This window comes from Alexandromys fortis, unplaced genomic scaffold (assembly GCF_014885135.2).
Source record: "Alexandromys fortis isolate MF-2015 unplaced genomic scaffold, M_Fortis_MF-2015_v1.1 scaffold_397, whole genome shotgun sequence".
In the NCBI taxonomy this organism is placed as follows: domain Eukaryota; kingdom Metazoa; phylum Chordata; class Mammalia; order Rodentia; family Cricetidae; genus Alexandromys; species Alexandromys fortis.
The window spans coordinates 400,201-422,160 of record NW_026068336.1 but is presented as its reverse complement, the minus strand read 5'-3'; the positions used below and the strand labels follow the sequence as shown (position 1 = coordinate 422,160).

The 21,960-nt window shown below is 50.4% G+C and overlaps 1 protein-coding gene across 4 annotated transcripts in view; it reads right to left on the bottom strand.

The window, feature by feature from the left end:
- Capg (capping actin protein, gelsolin like) overlaps positions 1-21,383 on the bottom strand; it is a 24,954-nt gene extending 3,571 nt beyond the window's left edge. The window contains exons 1-9 of one of the 4 annotated variants that reach the window (XM_050132863.1): positions 21,364-21,383; positions 13,820-13,887; positions 3,557-3,591; positions 3,277-3,449; positions 3,034-3,188; positions 2,703-2,870; positions 1,648-1,797; positions 1,260-1,352; positions 638-770 (exon numbers count right to left, since the gene is read on the bottom strand). In XM_050132863.1, coding sequence (XP_049988820.1) covers positions 638-770; positions 1,260-1,352; positions 1,648-1,797; positions 2,703-2,870; positions 3,034-3,188; positions 3,277-3,449; positions 3,557-3,579 — 895 coding nt within the window. In that variant the 5' untranslated portion in view covers positions 3,580-3,591; positions 13,820-13,887; positions 21,364-21,383. Of the gene's footprint in view, positions 1-637; positions 771-1,259; positions 1,353-1,647; positions 1,798-2,702; positions 2,871-3,033; positions 3,189-3,276; positions 3,450-3,556; positions 3,592-10,242; positions 10,314-10,532; positions 10,609-13,819; positions 13,888-15,231; positions 15,276-21,363 lie in introns of those variants that run through there. The other 3 variants (XM_050132860.1, XM_050132862.1, XM_050132861.1) reach the window with 3 other exon arrangements.
- Between the last annotated feature and the right edge of the window lie 577 nt (positions 21,384-21,960).

Sequence of the window (21,960 nt, the reverse complement as noted above, 5' to 3'; positions counted from 1 at the left end):
AGGAGGGAGGGAGGAGAGGAGAGAGGCTCCTGGGATCATGCTGTCTTTACATTTTCCATGGTCAAAGCAAGCAGCCAGACTCAGGCACACAGCAGCCTTCCTCTCTCTCCAGTAAATACAATCTCTTGGAAAAGCACAGCCTCCAAGTTTACCACACACTGTGTAAAGTGCTACCAAGCCCAACGAAAATTTACCTCAGTTACAGTTAACTCAAAACCTCAATCAAGGTCAGGGACCTCAGATCCCTGAAGGCCTGGAAACTGCAGAGAGAGTTCTCAAAGTCTCCCCTGGAGCCTCGCAGACATACCCTGGGAACACTGTCCCCCCTGGAGCCCCCCCCCCCCACCCTGCGAACACTGTCTCCTCTGGAGCCCCGCAGACACACCCTGGGAACTTGTTAAACACACACATGCTCAGGCTCCAGCCTAGACCTGGTGAATCTCAATCTCTGGGACTGACCCAGAAATGTATTCAACAGGTCCTTGGAGTTTTGAGGCCCACTGAGGTTTTCAAAATGGCTGAGTTTGCTGGGTTCAAGGAAGCTGCAGGACCTTCAAGCTGATGTGGCTGAGCCTGCTGCAGGGCCCCATGGCAGCTGCAGCTGCAGGCCCTCAGGCTCATACAGAGTCACACATACCCTTCCAGATGTAGATTTTGCCACAGAGTCCGTTGTCCAGAACAAAGCAGTCATCAGGAATCAGCAGTTCAGAGGCAAAGGGGCTGGAGTCAGCCACCTTGGTGAGATTCATCTGTCCAGTGGCGTCAGAGACCTGGGGAGGAAGTACAGCCCCCAGTGTGACCACACACACACACACACACACACACACACACACACACTCACCTTGAATGAAGAAATGGGTTACCCAGGCCCTCCCCAGTTGCTTTTCTCAACAGTTCTGAGCAACAGGCAGGAAAAAGGCTCCCAAAGGCAAGCTCCAGACAGCCCCTCTCTTGTCTGTCAACTGCAGTTCGAGGCTACAACTCCCTTAGGTAAAGAGGTGACTTCCACATTACAAGTAACTGCACAGGGTTCAAGTAAAGGCAAGCTCTGCCTTAGCTTCCAACCTCCACCAACAAGCTGGAAGTGTGTATCTCCTCAGAGGGCTGCCATCTGCCTACTCCCACCCATCCCTCCTCTGACCCCTGCAAACCTACCTGGTTCCTGGCCCTGCCTTCCCACACCCTCCTCCCCTCTTCAGCTCCATGCCTCTGCCACTAGCAGATGACTGGTTGGTCCCCAGCAGGCCTGACGTGCCCACCTTATACAGGGCCGCAGCCTGGGCATTGGTCTTATCAGCTGTGAGGTCTTCCTCAGGGTTGCCCTCCTTCAGAGCAGGCTTGGCGCCCAGAACCTGCAGAACCAGACAGGATTACTGGGGCTTCTACACCCACATGCTTCAAGTCACCACATCCAGGGCCACCTGTGTCCTGCACTAAAGTGGACCAGGGCAAAGCAGTGGATCCAGCCTGCCCAAGGCTGTACCCACTCAGAGGAAAGGGTACCCCATGAGTGACCAAAGGGCCGAACAGGGCTCCAGATGGCCCCAGTCATCCTCTCTGAGCAGCCTTCATCATCCCAGCTTAGCATTGTCTCTCCTGGCTACGTCCAAACAGCAGCTCCCATCTGCCCACCCCAGTGTTCCCAACCTGAATCATCTCGGCTGGCTCTTCTCCATCGGTGATAATTTCCACCTGGGCCTTGCCCTGCCGCTCGCTGTCCCTGATGGCCAGGGCCAGGTCCCTTGCCTTGTTACGTTCCAGGATGTTGGACTTCGCACCACACCAGGCGAAGATGTTCTGCAGAGAAGCCAGACAGGCCCATCACAGTCAGTAGCCTTTGTCCTGCCCCTACTGAAAAACTGTCCCCACAGGAGGTGCAGGCAAGAAGGCCGTGCCAGTGTGGGGTATAGTAATGGCAGTGCGTGCCTTTGATCCCAGTACTCACGAGGCAGAGGCTGAGGCAGGCAGTTGTCTGTGTATTTGAGACCAGGTCTACATAGTGAGTTCCAGGACAACCTGGGCTACACTGAGACGCTTGCTCAAAAACAAACAAAAGCCAAGAAGTCAAGGCCACTCTCCAGAGGCCTCTGAGAAAAGGAAGGACAATGCCTGTAAGAGTGCCTCCTGCACTGGGGAGATGTCTCAGTGGTCAAGAGCATCCACTGCTCTTGCCAGGGAACTGCTTTCTGAGCACCCACGATGGGGAGTTGACAACAGCCTGTAACTCCAACTCCAGCACCCTCTCCTGGCCTCTGCTGGTATCTGCATTCATGAGTATATGCCTACCCCCGCCCCCACACACACAGACAAATTTTTTAAAAACGTAATCAAATTACAAAAAAAAAAATTCAAAAAACGTGTTTTAAGAAAGTTTGAAGCTTTCTGTTGAGCCCTATTTATAAACTTTGGGCTGCATGCAGCCAATGGCCGCGGGTTGGACAGGCCTGGAACCCAACGGGAGGAAGCACACGAGATACCTATACAGGTTCGAGATCGCTAAATCTATGAGACTGGACGTCTGTGGTTGGTGGTGTCTGCGTGGCACTGGGAAATAATCCCTATGGGTCTAAGGGCTGGCTGGCTGGCTGAGGATGTCTTCTCCCGGATGTTCACCACAACACGGGTTCTCACTGCTCCCCCGGCCTCCCAGACTGTCTTAAAGCACAGTGCCTGCACATGCTCAGTCTCGGCCACCTACCCACCTGGCCCAAGTCCAGGATGAAGCAGTCCCCGGTGTTAAAGCTGTCCCAGCTCAGCGCCCTCTCGGTGGCACGGATGTTTTTCTTCCCCTTAACTTGGTAGAGCTTCTTGATGGCTGCTGGGGTGGCCCCCGAGTTTGTCTTGTGAAATGCGGACTCCACACCACCTTCCTGCAACCCAGAAAACCGGCCTGAGCGGCCTCACAGGCACCCAGAGCCTTCTACACTGCACCGCGGTAGAAACCAATCCCCAAAGGTGCCCAGGCCTTCCGAAGGATAGAGGAGCTGACTCAGAGAAAAATCATGGGAACGAGGGCCTGGAGGTGGGTCTCACCTGGTACTTGAGCCCACGCGGGAAGTAGCTCATGAAGAGGTCCGACTCTTTCCCTTGAACCTCACGGTGCTGCACAGGCCGCTCCCCAAGGAGGGTGTTGAGGTGCACGGCCAGCACAGCACAGGCCCCCTGCTCGTCCCGGGATGACTGCTGGCCTAGGATGAAGGTGACAGGTGACAAGCAAGGTCCCCAAGACCCCCTGCAACCTCCGTCCCTGCCTCTGCCGAATTCCAACGCCTTTACCTATCCACAGGTGCAGATGGGAGACCTCTTCAGGGCCATTGTGAAGCACTAGGTAGGAGTCCCCAGAGAAGAAGATGCCATGGTTCTCTCGCACTAGGGGCACGGGCTTCAGCTTCTCCACCCGCCATATGTGTAGGCCTGGGTCTTGGACGGAGGCTGGGAACGGGGAGCCACTGTAGGAAGAGATGGTTGCTAGCGGGCTCAAGCAGAAATGCTTGGGCAGGCCTGGAGACAGAAGTCTGGGTATAGTGAGAGCAGAGACATGGGGCTCACTGCCTACCTCTGCGGGATGGGTGTGTACATGTTGCTCCAGACCTGAGGAGAGAAACCATGGTTACCACAAGGGGCTCCCTCATTGGTCTCGGGGAGCCTTCCAGGTGGCCAAGTAGTCTCCCTTAGGTTTTTTGAGGCAGTGTCTTATGTAACCTGGGTGGTCCTCACAGCTGTCAGGAGCTGAGGATGACCTGGGCTGAGGTGATGCTCAACAGCTAACACGCTTGCATGGCACGTGTGAGGACCAGAGTTCGAATCCTCAGAATCCACATACGTGTTGGGTGAACTGCCCACTTGTAATTCCAGCTTCAGAGGACAGAGACAGGGGATCCCCATAGCAAACTGAAGAACAAAACTAGCCCCGTCGGCAAGCTCTGGTTTGGTTAAGAGAATGAATACAATGAAGAGTCCTGACATCAACTTTGGGCCTCCACGCGCACACACACACATGCTATTAGACCTATACACATGTCCACACATGCAGACATGCACAAACATGTGCAAGAGGAGGGGGGAAGAGGAAAAGGCCAATTATGACAGCATGTGTGACCGTAACCCCAGCAATGGGAAGGGGAAGGCAGAAAGTCCAGATGCTCAGGGACATTCAGGTTCCAGGTTAGCCTGGGCTACATAAAACTCTGTCTTCAAACAACAGAAAATGCCTGGTATGACCGTGTACACCTGTGGAACTGACATTCCAGAAACAGAAGCAGGAGAATCAGAAGTTCAAGGCCATTCTTGGCTACCTAGTGAATTCTGAGCCAATCTGGGCTATAAAACACCCCATCAAACAAGAAAAAGGAAGAAAGGAAGGAAAATAGACAAGGTGCCCGTGACACAGCTCAGTGGGTAAGGGTACACGCGACACAGCCTGATAGGTAAAAGTGCCCATGCATGACACAGCTCGGCGGGTAAAGGTGGCCATGTCACAGCTTGGCAGGTAAAGGTGCCCGTGACACAGCTTGGCAGGTAAAGGTGCCCGTGTCACAGCTTGGCAGGTAAAGGTGCCTGTGTCACAGCTCAGCGGGTAAAGGTGCTTGCTGCACAAGTCTGATGAACTGACTTTAATCTCAGAACCCAAGTAAAGGTGAAAAAGGAAAACAGACTCCCTGAGGCTGCCCTCAACCTCCACATTTATGCCATACATACACACATGCAGACACACTCATACCAACAAAAATGTTATTTTTAATCTAATATCTAAAAAAAATTAACTATTAAACAACAGATAAAGAACTAGAGATGCAGCTTAATTGGTAGAGAACTTGTCTAGTATGCATGAAGTCCTGGGTTCAAGTCCAGCACTGCAGAAACTGGACCTGATGGATGGCTCATGCCTGTAATCTCAGTACTTGGGAGGTGGAGACAAGAGTTCAAGATCACCCTCAAAGATTTCGAGGGCAGCTTGGGATCCATGGGACCCTGAAAAAAGAGCGAGAACTCGGCAAGGTGGAGCAGCCTGGAAGCCTGTAATCCCAGCACTCAGAAGCAGGAGCTCCAAAAATTCAAGGCCATCCTGGTCTACGCAGTGGGTTCCAGGCCAGCTTGGTCTACGCAGTGGGTTGCAAGGCCAGCCTGGTCTACATAGTGGGTTCCAGGCCAGCAAAGGAGAAGAAGAGAGAAAGAGCAGAGTCTTTAATTCTCTAAATCTACTAAAAACAAAACTTTCATGGGATTTTCTCCCTCCTAGCCAATGCTCTCCCAAAAACTGCACTCATTCTGGGCATCGGCTATCCCTTGTATGTGCCCAGCATCTTCCAGTTCCGCATGATGAATGCCATCTTTGTTTTGTGAGCCGGTAGAGAAAACATTTCTTGGGCAAAAGGAATTGTAGTATAGGGAGAATGCAAAAGGCAAGCTGTTGTTGTCATTGTTTTTAATTTCAGAAAAATATAGTCATAACAACTCACCTTCGCTTTTCTTTGTTCCCAGCGGTAGTTGGCTCCTTTTTGACCTCCGCGTATGGACAATGGTACATGCGCACACACGCTCAACCTCCACGAATGGACAATGGTACATGCACACATGCACTCAACCTCTGTGTATGGACAATAATACATGCACACACATGCTCAACCTCCACGAATGTACAATGGTACGTGCGCACACACGCTCAACCTCTGCATATGGACAATGGCATATGCACACACGCGCTCGAGTGTGTGTGTACAGACACAAAATAAGTAAACAGATGTGAAGAAGGGATTGGCTTTCCCTTCCACTATGTAAGTTCTAGGGGTCAAACTCAGATGCTTAGCCCCAGCAGCAAGTGCTCCCTTACCATTGAGCCAAGTCTCAGAGCTAAGGTGTTTTGTTTGCTTGCTTGTTTATTGTAAGGCTTTTAAAGGAAGAGACCATGTGTCTCCAGCACTTAATTCAGTGAGTGACTGGGAGAGATGCCCTGAGGGACACGGAGGGTGAGAGTGGGAAGCAGACCCTGCAGACTTGAGCTGCAGGAGCACAGAGGCCACTCTGTGGTCAGTGTGGCTGGGTCAGCAGGAACTGTTGAGTCTGTACAGGAAGCAGAGCAGGAGGCAGAGCTGGGGTGAAAGACTTGAAATGCCCGCGGGGAATTACTACTTTCCTTTTCGGTATCAACCTCCCAAACAGAGGATCATGCGACTCAGCGTGACCCCCACAAACGCCATGGGCTGTGTGCACACCCCTCGCTATGGGCAGCCTAGCCTGTGAGTCAGGTAGTAACTGATGAGGCTGCCCCGAACCCAAGCTCAGGAATGAGAGACTGAGCCTGTAACCTCACTGCTTTCAGTTCCGTGTTACTAAAATGAGAAGCTGGGCCGTGACTCAGTCAAGTGCCCTCCACTCCAAGTTATGTGGGGTTCTGTTGAGGGGATTCGGCTATCTGCCTCTTCACAGCCCTGGTTAGTGCTCATTACAGCGCCTCCTCAGGACTGATGGTCCGCTGGCAAGGTGCTGACTGACGAGTCTAATGCCTTTAGTTCCATCCCCAAGACTCATAGGACAGAGGAGAGAACCAGCTCCTGGAGTTGCCCTCTGACCTCTGCATGCCTGTTATGAAACATGCAAACATACATATACAAAAATAAGTAATAAAAGTAAAAAAAAAACCAGCCACCTTACAGAAGTGCAGGACTCTGGCTAAACTCTATCACTCCATCTAAACCTTCTAGACCTTTCTCCATACTTCCTTGCAAAATCTGGTTGCCTCCAAAGATCCCTGAAACATGGGTTAGGCTGCAAGTCCCCATAATCCATATCCCATCATCCTTTATGCAGATCTGGTTCTTCGGCCTGCACCACCCCCCACAAGATGTCTGCTCATCCTGGCTATCTTCGACAAGAAACCTGCTAGGTTAGTTTGACAGAACCTCCCCCCACCCGCCTGCGGCGCTTTCTTTTAGTAATTTTCCACGCCCTGACTCTTCCCTAGCTCCTGGACTGTGAAAGGCTTGTTGGCTCACACTACTTGGGTGTTGAGACTAGTCTTTCTCCCACACTGCAAGGACCTGGTGCTCAGTCCCTATACTTATTGTGGCGGTCCTGTTTTAGCCTTCCTTACGGTATCAAGTATCAGGGAATAAGGGTTTTTCCTTTTCTTTTTTCTTTTCTTCTTTTGGGATAGGGTCTCTTATAGCCTGAGCTAGTCTTGCGTTCACTAGGTAGCCATGGGAGACTTTGGACTTCTGATCCTCCCGTCTTCACCTCCACAGTGCTGGATGAGCAGGCTAGATTTACGCAGATGGAACCCAGGTCTGCGTGCATGCTGGGTGGAACTCCACCAACAGCTAAATCCCCAGCCCCTGAGTGTATCAGCAGGCCAGGACACTCTCCTCCGGCTGGAAGTGTTTTCCATAGGTGTTCAAAGTAATCCTCATAGTACATGAGGTACGAAAACAGGCTCTGGAACTCAAGGAAGGCTTTTAAAACTGATAGCCGGGTGTGGTGGCGCATGCCTTTAATCCCAGCAGAGGCAGAGGCAGGAGCCTCTGTGAGTTCGAGGCCAGCCTGGACCCAGAGTGAGTTCCAGGACAGCCAGCACTGTTACACAGAGAAACCCTGTCTTGATAAACAAACAAACAACAAAACCAACAACCTCCTGACAAAGCTAGGCAGACTGGTTCAAGCCTGAAATCCCAACTTGTTGATAAACTGAGGTAGATGTATTAGCAGTTTAAGACCAGCCTGGGCTGCAGAGTGTGTTCGAGGCTTGCCTGTGCGACATAGTGAGGCCAATCTCAAGATAAAAGGTAAAAAGAGAACGGGGAATGTCGTTCTGTAGTACCGTGCTCACCTAGCATGCAGAGATTCCAAGTTCAGTTCCTACTCCCAAGGGTGGGGAAGTGGGGTACATGGCTGGGTAGCAGTGAGAGAATCCCTAGATCCTGACCCCTGATTCCAGGCTTTCTTGAGGAAGGGGCTTCCCTGGCAAACAGCCTTCCATTCTTGTCTCCTGCTTTCAGCCCTTCGCCTCCTCGGTGAGGTGCGAGGTGCATGTGTCGCAGCCCTCCATCCCTGTGGGCACACACACATCAGCCCCAGCTATCTGAGGGATGCTCCAGTACCTTAGCTCCTGTGGGAGTTTTCCCAGCCCACTCAGCAGGGGCCACTCCTGACACTCTATCCCTCAAGCATTCAGTCCCTGCACTTCCATGCATCCCAGATCTGTGCCGGGGGCTCAGCACTGGGCCGGCTGCAGGAGGGCAAGACAGAGATGAAGAACAGTCTGCCTGTGGCCTAGCCAGCGGGCTCAGGGAAGTGGGGGAGCCATCACATCCAGTGAAACCACAGACCTGCTTCCTCCACATAAGACTGTCACGTAATCACAGACCAGCACTAGGAGCCTTAGGGCTGAGTCCTCAGAGCACACTACAGACCCTCTTCCAGAGCACACTACAGACACCTCTCCCAGAGCACACTTCGTCACCCTCTCTTGAATGCTTCTGGTGGTGGGGAACTCACTGCTTCACAGACACACACAGCTTAGGAGTTTATTAGAGGGGGCGTGTACAGGTCTGGGGAAGTAAGAGAGAGAGAGAGAGAGAGAGAGAGAGGGAGAGGGAGAGGAAGATGGCGCTTATATATCTTGCTTTGGGAGCGGCAGGAGTGCTGGCACCAAACCCAAGGTCAAGGGACACAGCTAAAAAACGTTCTACCACTGAGCTACGTCATAGCTGGTCACCTCTGTTGAAGACTCGTTTTCCCCACTGGGCCATAGTGGGGCGTGAGTTTTAGGGACTGGCTCTCTCCCTGAGACTATAAAGCACCTTTGGAGCAGGAGGAAGAGTTTGCCTGTGGACCTTTGCGCACATCTGATTGCGTCCAAACAATCTGTTCAATTGCCTTGATTTGCTGAGCCTCAGTTATCGGAGTAGATGAAACCAGAGGGATAGCCTAGGATCTCAGTGCCAGGGGCACTGCTGGGAGCAGCCTTAAGGCAGAAAGGCAGGGGTGAAGAGACCCATCAGACTGTCCTGATTGTGGGGGAGGTGGCCAGTCTTGGCCCTTAGAATAACCTGATGGACACCCTGGGGTCACTCCCACCTTCAACAACTTGCTTGACCCCATCAATGACCTAACTGTGCACCAGTGACCCAGTACTGAGGAAAACCTGGGCTATCTTTGCCCTCCTCGGACTCCGATTCTCAACAGGATGGTTTGTTTGGGTGGAAGCGGCACCCCAGCCCCTGGCATCCATATACCCAAAGAGTCTGCAATGATTGGGTGGAAGTTCCATCCCAAGCCCCCTCCCCTGGGAGTTGCCTCAGTCTAGACTCCACCTCCAAGAAAGCCAGCCAAACAATGACCCCTTCCCAGAGATGCTCAAGACCACTCCCCCCACCGGGTATTTAAACTGCCCCCCAGAGAATAAACACGTGGTTTTCTGGTCTTCCTTCCTGCCTCCTCTGTGAGGGGCTGGAGAGCCACCCCACCCAGTGGTGTTAGTATCCATTAAACCTGGGCTTTTTCTAATTCGGTTTGATTTGGTCTGATCTGAATTATTGCGTAGGCGGAGAGGCTTATTAGGATGCAAAACTTTTCCCACTTTCCCTCACGGTCCCTCTCGCACCGTTAACTGTGACCTGAAATAGCACCAGCCCTAGGGAGGGAGGGGACTTTCCACACACAAAAGCAGGGCCCTTCTGGACTGTGTGATCCATGCTCCTTAGAAGTGGGGACAGCAGTGGCTCTGGACACCCAGAACACTGCTCTTTCCCCACACCAAGCAGACCCACTCTCCACACCTCCGAGTCTACCTTCTTCTCTCTCCACACCATTCCCCGCATGGCCCGCGGCTGGGGGCTGGCTGGATGCCCCTCAAGTAGCTGGACCTACCTTGCCTCTTCCCAAGCCCCTTCAGTCCAGCTGTCTAGACCTAGGCCAGTGCTATCTTGGGGACAGCCACCGCCAGATCTGAGCTCACCCCCTGACTGACTGCCTTTGGGGATCTCTCAGAAGGTCTGACGCCACCTCCTACAGACCAGGATGAACCCAGACCCCCTAGCACCTCCCTGCAGCTGAAATACATCCACCACCACCTAGCCTCTCTGCAGCTGTAGAACTGCAGTCAGACAACGGCCTCAGCCCGATTTATGCCTAGGGGCATCTCTCCTGATTTCCCAGACCCTAGCAGCCAGCCCTCCCCCAACCAGTCCTCCCTGTCCACCCAAGTGGGTCCAGCTAGCCCATCTCCAGGAGCCCATTCCACTTTACCTCTGCACAGGCCTTTTCTCCTCAGACTCTTCTCAGCCTGCCCCACCCTCGCTTCTCACTTCCCTCTTCTCCTCCGAGTTGCCCCACCCACCTGCCCCACCCAAGGGAAGGCTCAGGGCTCTGAGGTCCAAGGACTCAGGGAAGCAAACTCTGAGACTCAGCTGGCCCGCTGACAGAAAGCTGTTTCTCAGACATGGCCACTGGAAGGCTAGAGCCCACCCGGTTTCCTCACAGGGCAGCTTCTGAACAACCTCAAGTCAGACAAGCGAGGAAGGCCCCATTCCACTCACCAGCCGGGACAAGCACTTCTGCACAGACGAAGCTGCACTCCCCTGCTGTGGCTGGTTAGTCACATTTCCTGGGTTGGGTCACTGGCTCTGCACTAACTTTTCCTCCTCCCCATGACTAGTTTGTCTCATTACCACGAGTACACGTGCTTTTTCTTTTCTTTCTTTTTGGGCGGGGGTAGGGGGGAGGCAGGGGTTTCGAGACAGGGTTTCTCTGTGTAGCTTTGGAGTCTGTCCTGGAACTCACTCTGTAGACCAGGCTGGCCTCGAACTCACAGAGATTCACCTGCCTCTGCCTGCTGGGATTGAAAGCGTGTGCCACCTTTTTTTATTTTTTCTTTTTTGAAGCAAAGTTCCAAGACAGTGTTTGGGGGCCTGACACATTCTGGTTGGTTTGGGGGTGTGTCTATTTTCATTTGGGTATTTTGTTTTTGAGACAAGCACTCTTGTAGCCAAGGCTATCCTCTAAATTATGCAGCTCAAGCTGGCCTTGAACTCCTGACTCCCCTGCCTCCTGAGTGCTGGGATTACAGGTATGTACCAGCATGCCCAAATGTCTCTCTGTCTGTTACTGAGACAGTCCTACTTTAGAGCCCAGGCTACTATGAAACTCTATATGTAGCCCAGGTTGGCCTCGAATTCATGCAGATCTGCCTGCCTCTGCCTCCTGAGTGCTGGGATTACAGGTATGTACCAGCATGCCCAAATGTCTCTCTGTCTGTTACTGAGACAGTCCTACTTTAGAGCCCAGGCTACTATGAAACTCTATATGTAGCCCAGGTTGGCCTCGAATTCATGACAACCCTCCTGCTTCTGCTTCCTGAGCACTAGGATTCCATACACCAAGGCATCACCCCAGTTTCCTTGGCACATTTAATGCAATCTCTCCGGGCCCCAAATACCAAAGACTACCCCCGCCTCAGCAGGTCGTGCTGACTCACATCTTTTTTTAAAAAATATTTATTTATTATGTATACAATATTCTGTCTGTGTGTATGCCTGCAGGCCAGAAGAGGGCACCAGACCCCATTACAGATGGTTGTGAGCCACCATGTGGTTGCTGGGAATTGAACTCAGGACCTTTGGAAGAGTAGGCAATGCTCTTAACCTCTGAGCCTTCTCTCCAGCCCTCACATCTTTTTTTTTTTAATAATTTATTTACTTTTATTTTATGTACATTGGAATTTTGCCTACATGTATCTCTGTGTGAGGGTGTCAGATTTTGGAGTTAGAAACAGTTGTTAGCTGCCATGTGGGTGCTGGAAATAGATCCCGGATCCTCTAGAAGAGCAGTCAGTACTCTTAACCACTGAGCCATCTCTCCGGCCCCTGTGGCTCACATCTTTAATTCCAGCACTCAGGAGGCAAAGGAGGTGGAACTCTGAGTTCAAGGCCAGCCAAAACTACTAATCAAGGTCCTGGAGAGCCACGACCACACAGAAAAACCTTGTCTCAAGAAACCAAAATAAATAAATAGATAATGAAAACATATGCTGCCCCCTCGTGCCGCTCCTTTACCAGGTGCCCACTGCCAGCCACACAGTCTTGGCACTGGGGGTCTCGGGGAGAGCGACAGAAATTAGCGTGGTCAGGATGTGGTGGCACCAGCAGGATGTGGTGGCACCAGCAGGATGTGGTGGCACACACCGTCAAAGCAGCACTTGGGAGGCAGAGACTGGAGAATCAGAAGTGGAGAGTCACCCTCAGCTACATAGAGAGCTCAGAGCCAGCCCAGGGCACATAAGACCCTGGAGCCCCTCCTGACCCCCTCAAAAAAGAAGCACATTACGCATGATCAAAGCCAGCCAGAATTAAAGAACTAAACCGTGTCTCAAAGAAAAAAGAAGCAGAGACAGAGGGAGCAGGGTTCCAGGCTACACCCAAGGCAACAGTATCCCCTTGCAGTCACAGCACCACACAATTTAATCAGTCTGGTCTAACTCGCTGGCTCCATGAAGGACCCTGGGGCACAGCCCCAAGTCACATAGGAAGCAGGAGACTGAGCCAAGGAGGCTCCGATTCCCTTCTGAATCTCTAGCCCAGTGGTATTTACCCTTCCTAATGCAGTGACCCTTTAACACCGATCTTCTCTTCATGGTGACCCCCAACTGTGAAATTATTTCCTTGCTACTTCATACCTGTACTTTTGCTACTATTATGAATCTAAATGTTTTTTGGAAATAAGTTTGTCAAAGAGGTCGTGGCCCACAGGTTGAGAACCTCTTGCCCTAGAGGGAGGAAGAGCAGAGTCTCTGTGAAGTCCTGGAGAGTCAGCACCCAGTGGGCAGCCACACCTGGGTGGCTCAGTGAACAGGGACTCTGGCAGGCCTATCCTGGAAGAGTGTTGGTCAACAGTCTGTTCCAGACAGGACTTAGCACTCAGAGATAAGGATCTGGCCTTGGTAATGCAACAGGACCAGAAGCAAGCCTTCCCAACTATCCAACCATCACACCAATCTGAGTATATGCTGCTAGGGGAAATCCCAGAGAAATCAGAGTACTGAGTGGATGTGGGGAGTTTGCTTGTTTGAGACAGAGCTTCGTTCCATAGCCCACGCTGGCCTCAAACTTTCAATCCTCCTGTCTTCATTTCTCCATCTTCCGAGTGCTGGGATTATGGGTGTGCAACACCGTGCCCTCTAGATGGATGTGTTCTGTGTGCTAAAATGCCACCAGGGCTCACAACTGTCTGCAGCTCCAGTCCTGGGTGGGGATCTAATGTGCTCTTCGGGTCACCTCAAGCACCAGGCACCCATTGTATACAGACATGCAGACAAAATATCCATACACATAAATATAAATAGCAGTTTAAAAAAAAGAAGAACATAGCTTGTAGCTGGCTTCCAAGGGTCCCCGTGGCCAAATGACAGCCTGAAAAACAGGGTTGTCTGGGCTGAGATTCCAGCAAGGCCTTGTCCCTCACAGAACCACAGGCAGGGCAGAGAGCTGGCCTTAAGGTCTGGAACTCAGCTAGTAGAGTATTCACACAGCACGCATGAAGCCCTGAGAGGGACCACAGCATGGGACAACAGAGACCAGTGAGGTGGCTCAGCTGCTAAAGATGTTCCTCAGCAAGCCTGAAGACCTGGTCTGATTCCCAGGACCCACACAGTAGAAAGAGAGATCAGACTCCAGGAGTGGGAGCAGTGAGCCGTGCCTGCAGTCCCTTCCTTCTGGAGCAGTGAGCCGTGCCTGCAGTCCCTTCCTTCTGGAGCAGTGAGCCGTGCCTGCAGTCCCAAATCATCCTTGGCTACACACAGGTGTTGCAGGGGGTGGCTTTTACAACTTACCAGCAGTTAAGTTAAGTTGCTTCAGGTCTGATTCAACTTCAGCTTCGCGGAGCGTCCTCGGGACCAATCTGTAAAGTAGACACACACATAAAAGAGAAGGTTAAACAAGATGCTACAATTAATGAGCAAATAACGAATGTTCAGTAAATCTGGACTCTTTTTTCAAGTACATTTATTTATTTATTTTTTCATTTATTTATTGGGGGGGTGGCATGAACATATCACAACTTGAGGGTGTAGGTCAGAGGACAAATTATGGGAGCTGGTTCTCCCTTATCATGTGGGTCCTGGGAATCCGATTCAGGGCTTCAGGCTTGGTGACAAGTGTCCTTGCCAGCTGAGTCATCTCATGCACCCTCTTTCTTCGTCACCATTCATGCCAGCAGTGATGTAAACATTGCTGACAGGGTCTTGCTAGGGACCCTGGCAAGAGTGGCCAGCACCTGCTCAGCAATGCCCAGCCCTTCCCAAGCTTCGTGGGAGGTTGCTGTGGAGAGAAAGTTAAACCAGGGGCCTCCCCCCCTTCCCACTCCCCTGTGAATGCCCAGATATTCCTGTCTTGGCTGCACTAGGTGCAGAACCTAGGTGGCTCTTAGACTAAGACCCTATGTACACACTGGAGGACAAAGAAGGGTGAAAATCGCTGTTCGCTACCCTTGAGCTAAGAGGGCCTTTCACCACAGGAAGAAAAATTTATTTATTTATTTATTTTTTTAAAAAAAGAGGGTTCTTGGTCTGGAGCTGTGTGTGGTTCAGTGGTTAAGAGCACTCTGCCCTTCCAGAGGATCCAATTTCAGCTCCCAGCACCCACATCAGGCCGTCCACAAACACCTGTAACTGCAGCTCCAGGAATCTGATGCCTTTCTAACCTGCATGAGCAAACCCACACTCAGACACAACAGAATACGCATAACCTAGAAAGAAAAGAAAGACTTGCTGAGTGTGGTTCATTTAAATAGGGTGGTTCACACCTGTAATCCCAGCACTTGGAAGATTGTAGGAGAATGAGAGGTTTGACGTCATCTTTGGCTAGATAGTGAGTTTAAGGAAGTCTGGGCTACAGGAGACACCGTTTCAAAAACAAAACAAAACAAAACAAAAAAACCACACCAAAAAAAACCCCAAGAAACAAAAAAACAAACAAAAAAAAACCAACAAAGTTATAAAAAGAAAAACAAGGAATTTGTTCTTTTTAAGACTTAGGTTGGTCCCTCCACCCTCATCCCTACCCCACTTCTATTCTGCCCTACCCCTTAACTCCCACGTAATTGGGCTCTACCCGCCCAGTCTTAAATTCCAGTTGAGCTTTCGCCCCTAAGGTGTGGAGGGGAACATGTAGCAGGGCCGTCCCGGGACCTACAGAGGCCCTCTGGACCCCAAAGAAGGAGCCCCAGGCCGCAGAGAACACATACCCGAGAGCGCGCCTTAATCGAGGAAGGTTTGGTGGCTCTGACCCGTTGTTTTGCTCTCAACCACGCCTCCACCCCCTAGGAGAAGTGAGTCACTGTGAAGGGCCAAGTGGCTGGAGCTGACTGGGAGCGATCCTGGCCTGGCCCTTCCCTTCCATCATCTGCATCACTAGAGACCTAGCACTGGGGGCCTGGTAGGGACCTCAGGACCAGGAGAGCTAATTTTCCACACGATGGGAAAACTGGGCTGAGGAGAGCAGTTTTCACTTCTCATTCAACCCACGTGTCCCGGTCTCCATCAGGGTTCCAACCTCCGCAGTTCCCTGAAGCACTTAGTACCTTCAATGTGATCTCCAGCCTGAGATGCAGGTCGGCTGATGGGGTGCTTGCCTGGCTTGCAGGAAGCCCTGGCTTTGACCCCCACCACCACAAACACCCGGTATGGCAATACATGCTTGTGATCCCAGCACTTGGAGGACCAGACTCACACAAGCAAATAAATAAATGTAATTTTTAACAATGATCTCCACCTTCCCATACTTCACCATTATTCCTACTTAGCTGAATTGTCAGGGAGGATCAGGAGGGAACCAGGACTGGAATCCAGGCTGACCTGACCCACCTCAATGCAATTACCCTTCCCTAGTTCAGAGCCTAACAGACCAGCCAGTGTCTGCGTCAGTATCTGCCTTGGCTCCGCACACAGCACACAAACCCACCCACGGACAAAGCAGCCTTGTTTGTTGAGAAGCAACTTTGCAAAGGCCAAGCAGAATTGGATTCTCTGAGGCCCACTGACTGGGTTTGAAAGATTTACACCCTGACTGTTCCTGGCCAGCTGGGCAACCCAAGCAATCACATTCCACTGAGGAAGTTTAGAAAGGGCCTCCCTGGGCTGGTGAGATGGCTGGGGAAGGGGGGGGGGCAGGTTTTTTTTTTTTTTTTGAAACAAGGTCTTATTATGTCTACCTGGAACATTCTATGTAAGCCAGCTGTGACCTCACGAAGATCTGCCTGCCTCTGCCCACGGAGTGCTGGGCTTACAGGCACACAGCACTTAGGTTTTCTAGTATCGACAGATGTACCCATGTGACCCATATCCTACCAAGAAGTCAAACACATTCACCACAGCAAGTTCACTGTTTGCACATGTGGCCCGGGAACAATGTCAAGTCTCCCTTGAAACGCCACCACCCACCATAGCACTCGGGAGGTAATAACATGGAAAAAATTACAAATTTTGAGATAAGTTCCTAAATAGCTCAGGCTGATCCAAACTCCCTATGCAGGGGGTAAATGAACTTGTTGTTGTTGTTATTGTTTGTTTTTCGAGGCAGGGTTTCTCTTTGTATCTTTGACTATCCTGGAACTTACTCTGTAGACCTCGAACTCACAGAGATCCTCCTGCCTCTGCCTCCCGAGTGCTGGACCTTGAACTTCTTATCCTCCTGCCTCTCCTCCAGAAGGCTGGGGTGGCAGGCACGTGCCACCACGCGTTACCGTGCAGCCCTGGCTGCTCTCATCTATACAGGTGAAGCAGGACCAACTCTCGAACATTTACTGACTGTCTTAGCAGATGAAGGCCAAAACTCCCACACTGCAGAACTGCCCACTTGCTAGTCACGGAGACAGCCTGTTCCCTTGTAAAGCAAGGACAGAAGCCCTAATGCTTCTACCTAGGAGACTGGGACCCGAGGAGCTACAGGGTGATTTGTTTTGTGGGTTGGTTTGTTGTGGTTGTTGTGTCTTTTTTCTCTCTCAACAAGGCAATTCTTTTTGAAAAAATAGTATGCCAAGACCCAGACTGAACCAGCACTTTAACCAGTGAGCCATCTCCCCAGACCCTTTTTTCTTTTCTTTTTTTGATCCAAGGTCTTACTGTAGAACCTGCAGTGATCCTCCTGCCTCTGCCTCCTGAGTGCTGGGATTACAGGAATCCCATCATGCCCAGTCTTTTCTCTAAATATTTTGGGAAAATATGTCTTGGTTTTTACTTTGTGTGTATATAAGTGTTTCTGTGTATGTTAAGCATGCATACAGGTTCATGTATGTGCAGGTAAGTGGGCATGTGTGTATGGAGGTCAAAGTTCAATGTTGGGTGTCTTGTATTACTATCTTATTTTTCTTTTCTTTTTTTAAAAAATAATTTATTTCACTTTATTTTATATGCATTGGTGTGAAGGTGTCAGATCCCCTGGAACTGAAGTTATAGACAGTTGTAAACTGCCATGTGGGTGCTGGGAATTGAACTTGGGTCCTCTGGAAGAGCAACAATGCTCTTAACTGCTGAGCCATCTCTCCACCCCTCTATCTTATTTTTCAAAATTAGATTTTATTTATTTTATTTATGTGTATGGGTATTTTGGCTGTATTTATGTCTGTGTAGCACATACATACCTGGTGTCTGAGGAGGGCGTAAAAAGACATCAGATCCCCTGGAACTGGAGTTACAGAGGCTGTGAGCCAAGACCTGGGTACTAGAAACTGAACTCGGGTCCTGTGCAAGAGTAACAAATGTCCCTACCCGCTGAGCCATTTCTCCAGCCTCTGCCTGTCTTACAGAACCCAGAGCTCCGTGTCGGCTAGACCGGCTGGCCAGCAAACTGCTAGAACTGCCTGTGTCTGCCTCTTCACACAGCCCTGGGGTCACAAACATGGGCTGCAAAGCCAACTGTTTCCTGGCTTCTAGGGATCAAAATCATGTCTTCGTCATTTTACCCACTGAGCCATTTTGAACACTCCCCTGTTTTTGTCCTTTTTGAGGCAGAGTGTCCTGTAGTCCAGGTTGGCTGTGAACTCTATGTAGCTAAGAATGACCTTGAACTCTTGATGCTTCTTCTACCTCAGCCTCCTAAGTGCTGAGGTTGCAGGTAGGTACCGCCACTCCAGATTCTTTTCTTTCCCTTTTTTTTTTAAAATTTTGATTCTATATGAATAGGTGGGGGGTTTTGTTTTTTGTTTTTATTTATTTATTTATTTTGGTTTTTCGACACAAGGTTTCTCTGTAGCTTTGGAGCCTGTCCTGGAACTAGCTCTTGTAGACCAGGCTGGCCTCGAACACACAGAGATCCGCTTGCCTCTGCCTCCTAAGTGCTGGGATTAAAGGCGTGTGCCACCACTGCCCAGCATGAATAGGTATTTTATATGCACATATATCTGTGCACCACATGTGGACCTGGTACCCGCAGAGGCCAAAAGAGGGCATCAGATCCCCAAGGATTGGAGTTACAGACAGTTGTTAGTTACCATGGGGGGCTGGGACGCCAATCCATATCTTCTACAGGAGCAGCTCTTAGCTGCTGAGCCATCTCTCCAGCTCCCTTGTTTGCGGTCTGTTCTTTTGAGACAAGGTGTCTTACTGTAGCCCAGACAGACCTCAAATTCACTGTAATCCTCCTGCCTCAGCCTCCCAAGTGCTAAGATTACAAACACCACACCCAGCCTGACATGTGGCCCTCTGTGAGCCTTCATTCCCCATCAGTGACATAAAGGCTAGCTTAGTAGATGCTCTCCTGGCTCCTCTGACTCCAGTCCAAAGGTACAGTGCAGACTAAGTCTTTCCTCCCTGATGGGTTGCAGGGAATACAACTCTAATATGAAATACCCCTGCCCCCAAATAGGGCTGGAGAGATAGCTCAGTCGAGAAAGCACGTGCTTTGTCAGCATGAGGACCCGAGTTTAATCTCTAGAACCCATGTTTTTTTTTGGGGGGGGGGTCTTGGTTTGGATTTTGTTGTTGTTGTTGTTGTTGTTTTTCAAGACAGGATTTCTTTGTGTAGTATTGTAACTCACTCTGTAGACCAGGCTGGCTTCAAACTCACAGAGACCCGCCTGCCCCTGCCTTTCCAATGCTGGGATTACAGGTGTGCACCACCACTGACTAACCAGTGTTTTAAAAGCACTCAGATATGATACCTTGTAATCCCATTGCTGGGGTTGAGGTACGCAAGCATAGAGAATAATTTAGCAAATTATCTCCTCATTGTGTGTTCTGTGTGTACTCTCCTTTTCTCTCACAAGGTATTTGGGAGCCAGAGACCCTTACCTGCAGATAATAAGTACACCCCTTCCCAAACACTCTAGTACCCCCATCAGCATCAAGCCATATACACACCACAATCTGATTTTGGTGTGGACACCTCATATACCCTATGCTTTGCAGTTTATTAAATGTCCTCAGACCCACACAAACCCATTTATTTGGTCCTCAAAGCAAACTGTGGGGACTATGTTGATGGATCTGAGTTCAATCTCCAGAAATTACATATAAAGCTGGTGCCATTGCGTCCCTGTCACCCCGCACTTGATGAGCTCATGCCACTAAGAAATTCTACCTGGAAAGGTGGGTAGCCAAAGGGGAAGCCATTAACGTGGACCTCTGGCCTTCAAAATGCACACAACATACACACACATGCACACACACACAAGTGTTAATCACAAAGACGGGAAGAGAAAGACCACTGGCCCAAATCATCACGGCCAAATTAATTAAAGTAAGCAATTAATTAAAGCAAGCTCTTTTATTTGTATACATGGGCTACATCCCCGCAAGGCGGGGTTCAAGAGGTCAGCATTAGATGTGAGGGAGACAAGGTTTTTTTTTTAATATTTATTTAACTTTATATGCACTTGCTATGAATGTGTCAGATTCCCTGGAACTGGAATTATAGACAGTTGTGAGCTGCCATGTGGGTGCTGGGAATTGGACACAGGTCCTCCGGAAGAACAGTTAGTGCTTTTAGCCACTGAGCCATCTCTCCGGTCCCACGACAAGGTTTTTATAGCTCAGGGGTAGGGAGTTCCCAAATCGGGAATTTGGTCAGCAAAACAGGCGGGTTACATTAGCAGAACGTAGGTGTAGTAAGTTAGTCATAAGCACCTCCTTAAACAGACATGACTGCAAGGGGGTCCTAATAACAGACAGGCAATAACAAGGTAGCCATAACAGCCCTTTGGAAACAAAAGTAGAGTTGTCAGTTGGTTATTAACTTTTTGAAACAAAGACATGATTGACATTCCCGGAGCAGGCAGTACAAAACCATTTGCAGTTAAGGTCACAGGTGGGGCATAACCCAATCCTTGAGAAACTGATTTAATCACAAACAGGAATGAACCTAGTTTGTCTTTACTGTAAGATGCCTTTTAATCCTAATATGGAGGCAGGTAGGTTCTTCAACAGCAAAGTGTGTCTCACCAACTTCTTGGTGATTAAAGCCTTCCTTGGTGAAGTAGTTAACAAATTCGTGAAATTAATATTTATCACTCAATCCTACAGGACAATGAACTTGTATGTACAACCAGTCCTGGGCAGGACTGTTCATTATTTCGGGATAACCGATGATCACAGAAAAGACTCCAGACCCTTGGCCGAATTCATTTTTGCCAGGCAGTTGTCTCCAGGATAAGCCCTTACTTGAGAAAGCCTGGACCCTCACAGAGAGTCCCCCTCCTAGTGCTTCTCCCACCCGGAGCCTGGTCTTTTAGTCTGCCCAGAGTCACAAACAGGAAAGCCAGGACAGGGCCCCACAGTTGCCCAGAGACAAAGGCTGCGAACTACAAGTCCCAGAAGGCAGAGCATGATCTATGCTGCCTCAACCGAGCCTGGCGAAGTCAGACAAACACACACGCACACACTCACGCACATGAGCCAGCCACGACACCACCAACTACAAATCCCAGCAGGCAGCGGGATGCTGGGTGGGGCCTAGAGGCCTATGTTTTCCACCGGAAGTGGAGTCACACAGGTGTGGTGACGACCCTTTCGGGGAGGGAGGCTGGTACTGTGGGTGATGGCGAGCGCCCACAGTGGGCACAGTGCGCCTCCTTGACTCGGATTCCATTGCCTGGGCTAACTCCCTGTACAGGCGGGAGGATCAGCCCAGACCCTGAAGCGGGCCTGAGCTGGTTAGCGCCCTTGAATGGCCCAGGAATGGGTCCTCCTTGTCCCCTGGATGTAGGTCCGAGAGATTTGAGGTCCTGACCCTGGGCATCAGAACGAGAGGCTACTTTGGAGGCAATAACCAAGACACTCGTAATCATCTACTCTCAAGGCCTCTGCCCACAACCCATGTGTCTCAATTCTTGGCCTCCCCAGGCTGCCCACAGAGCCTCTGAGATGCTGAGGAAGGGACTTACCCCAACCCTTCAGTGCAAACCGAGCTAGGTGGAAAGAGCGGAGCTGCGGCCCCCACTGCCTCCGCCTCCGCCTGGGGCTGCTCTCTCCTGAAGTCTTCTCAGCTGATTGCTGGCTCCCATGTGGGGACTCAGGTTACACCTGTATTGGGAGCAGTGACACCACAGTGGCCAGGAACACATGGACTCTGTCTCCGACCCCATTTTTAGTCTTTACACTCCATATCTGATGGTCAATCCAGAGTCAGACGCTGAAGGTGTAGCCATGACCCTATTAAGAAAGATCTCACTCTTGGTCAGCTGCTTCCTGGAAATATTCCAGCCAGTCTTGAAACAATTAGAAACAACTCCAAAAGGAACTCAGTAGACTGCCCACGTTCTCCTGGTAGCAGGGTAAAATTCATATTAATTGGCTCCTGTGGTCCCCGTGCATGTCCATCTAGGCCTGGAAAATTTTCAGAGACTTCCTAGATAGAGTTCTGAGTCTGTTAGACAACCAACGTTTGGGAAGCAGAAGGGTCATGAATTCAGGTCTAGCTTGGGCTACATAAAGAGACTGTCAAAAAGAAAAAAGAAAGAAAGAAAGAAAGAAAGAAAGAA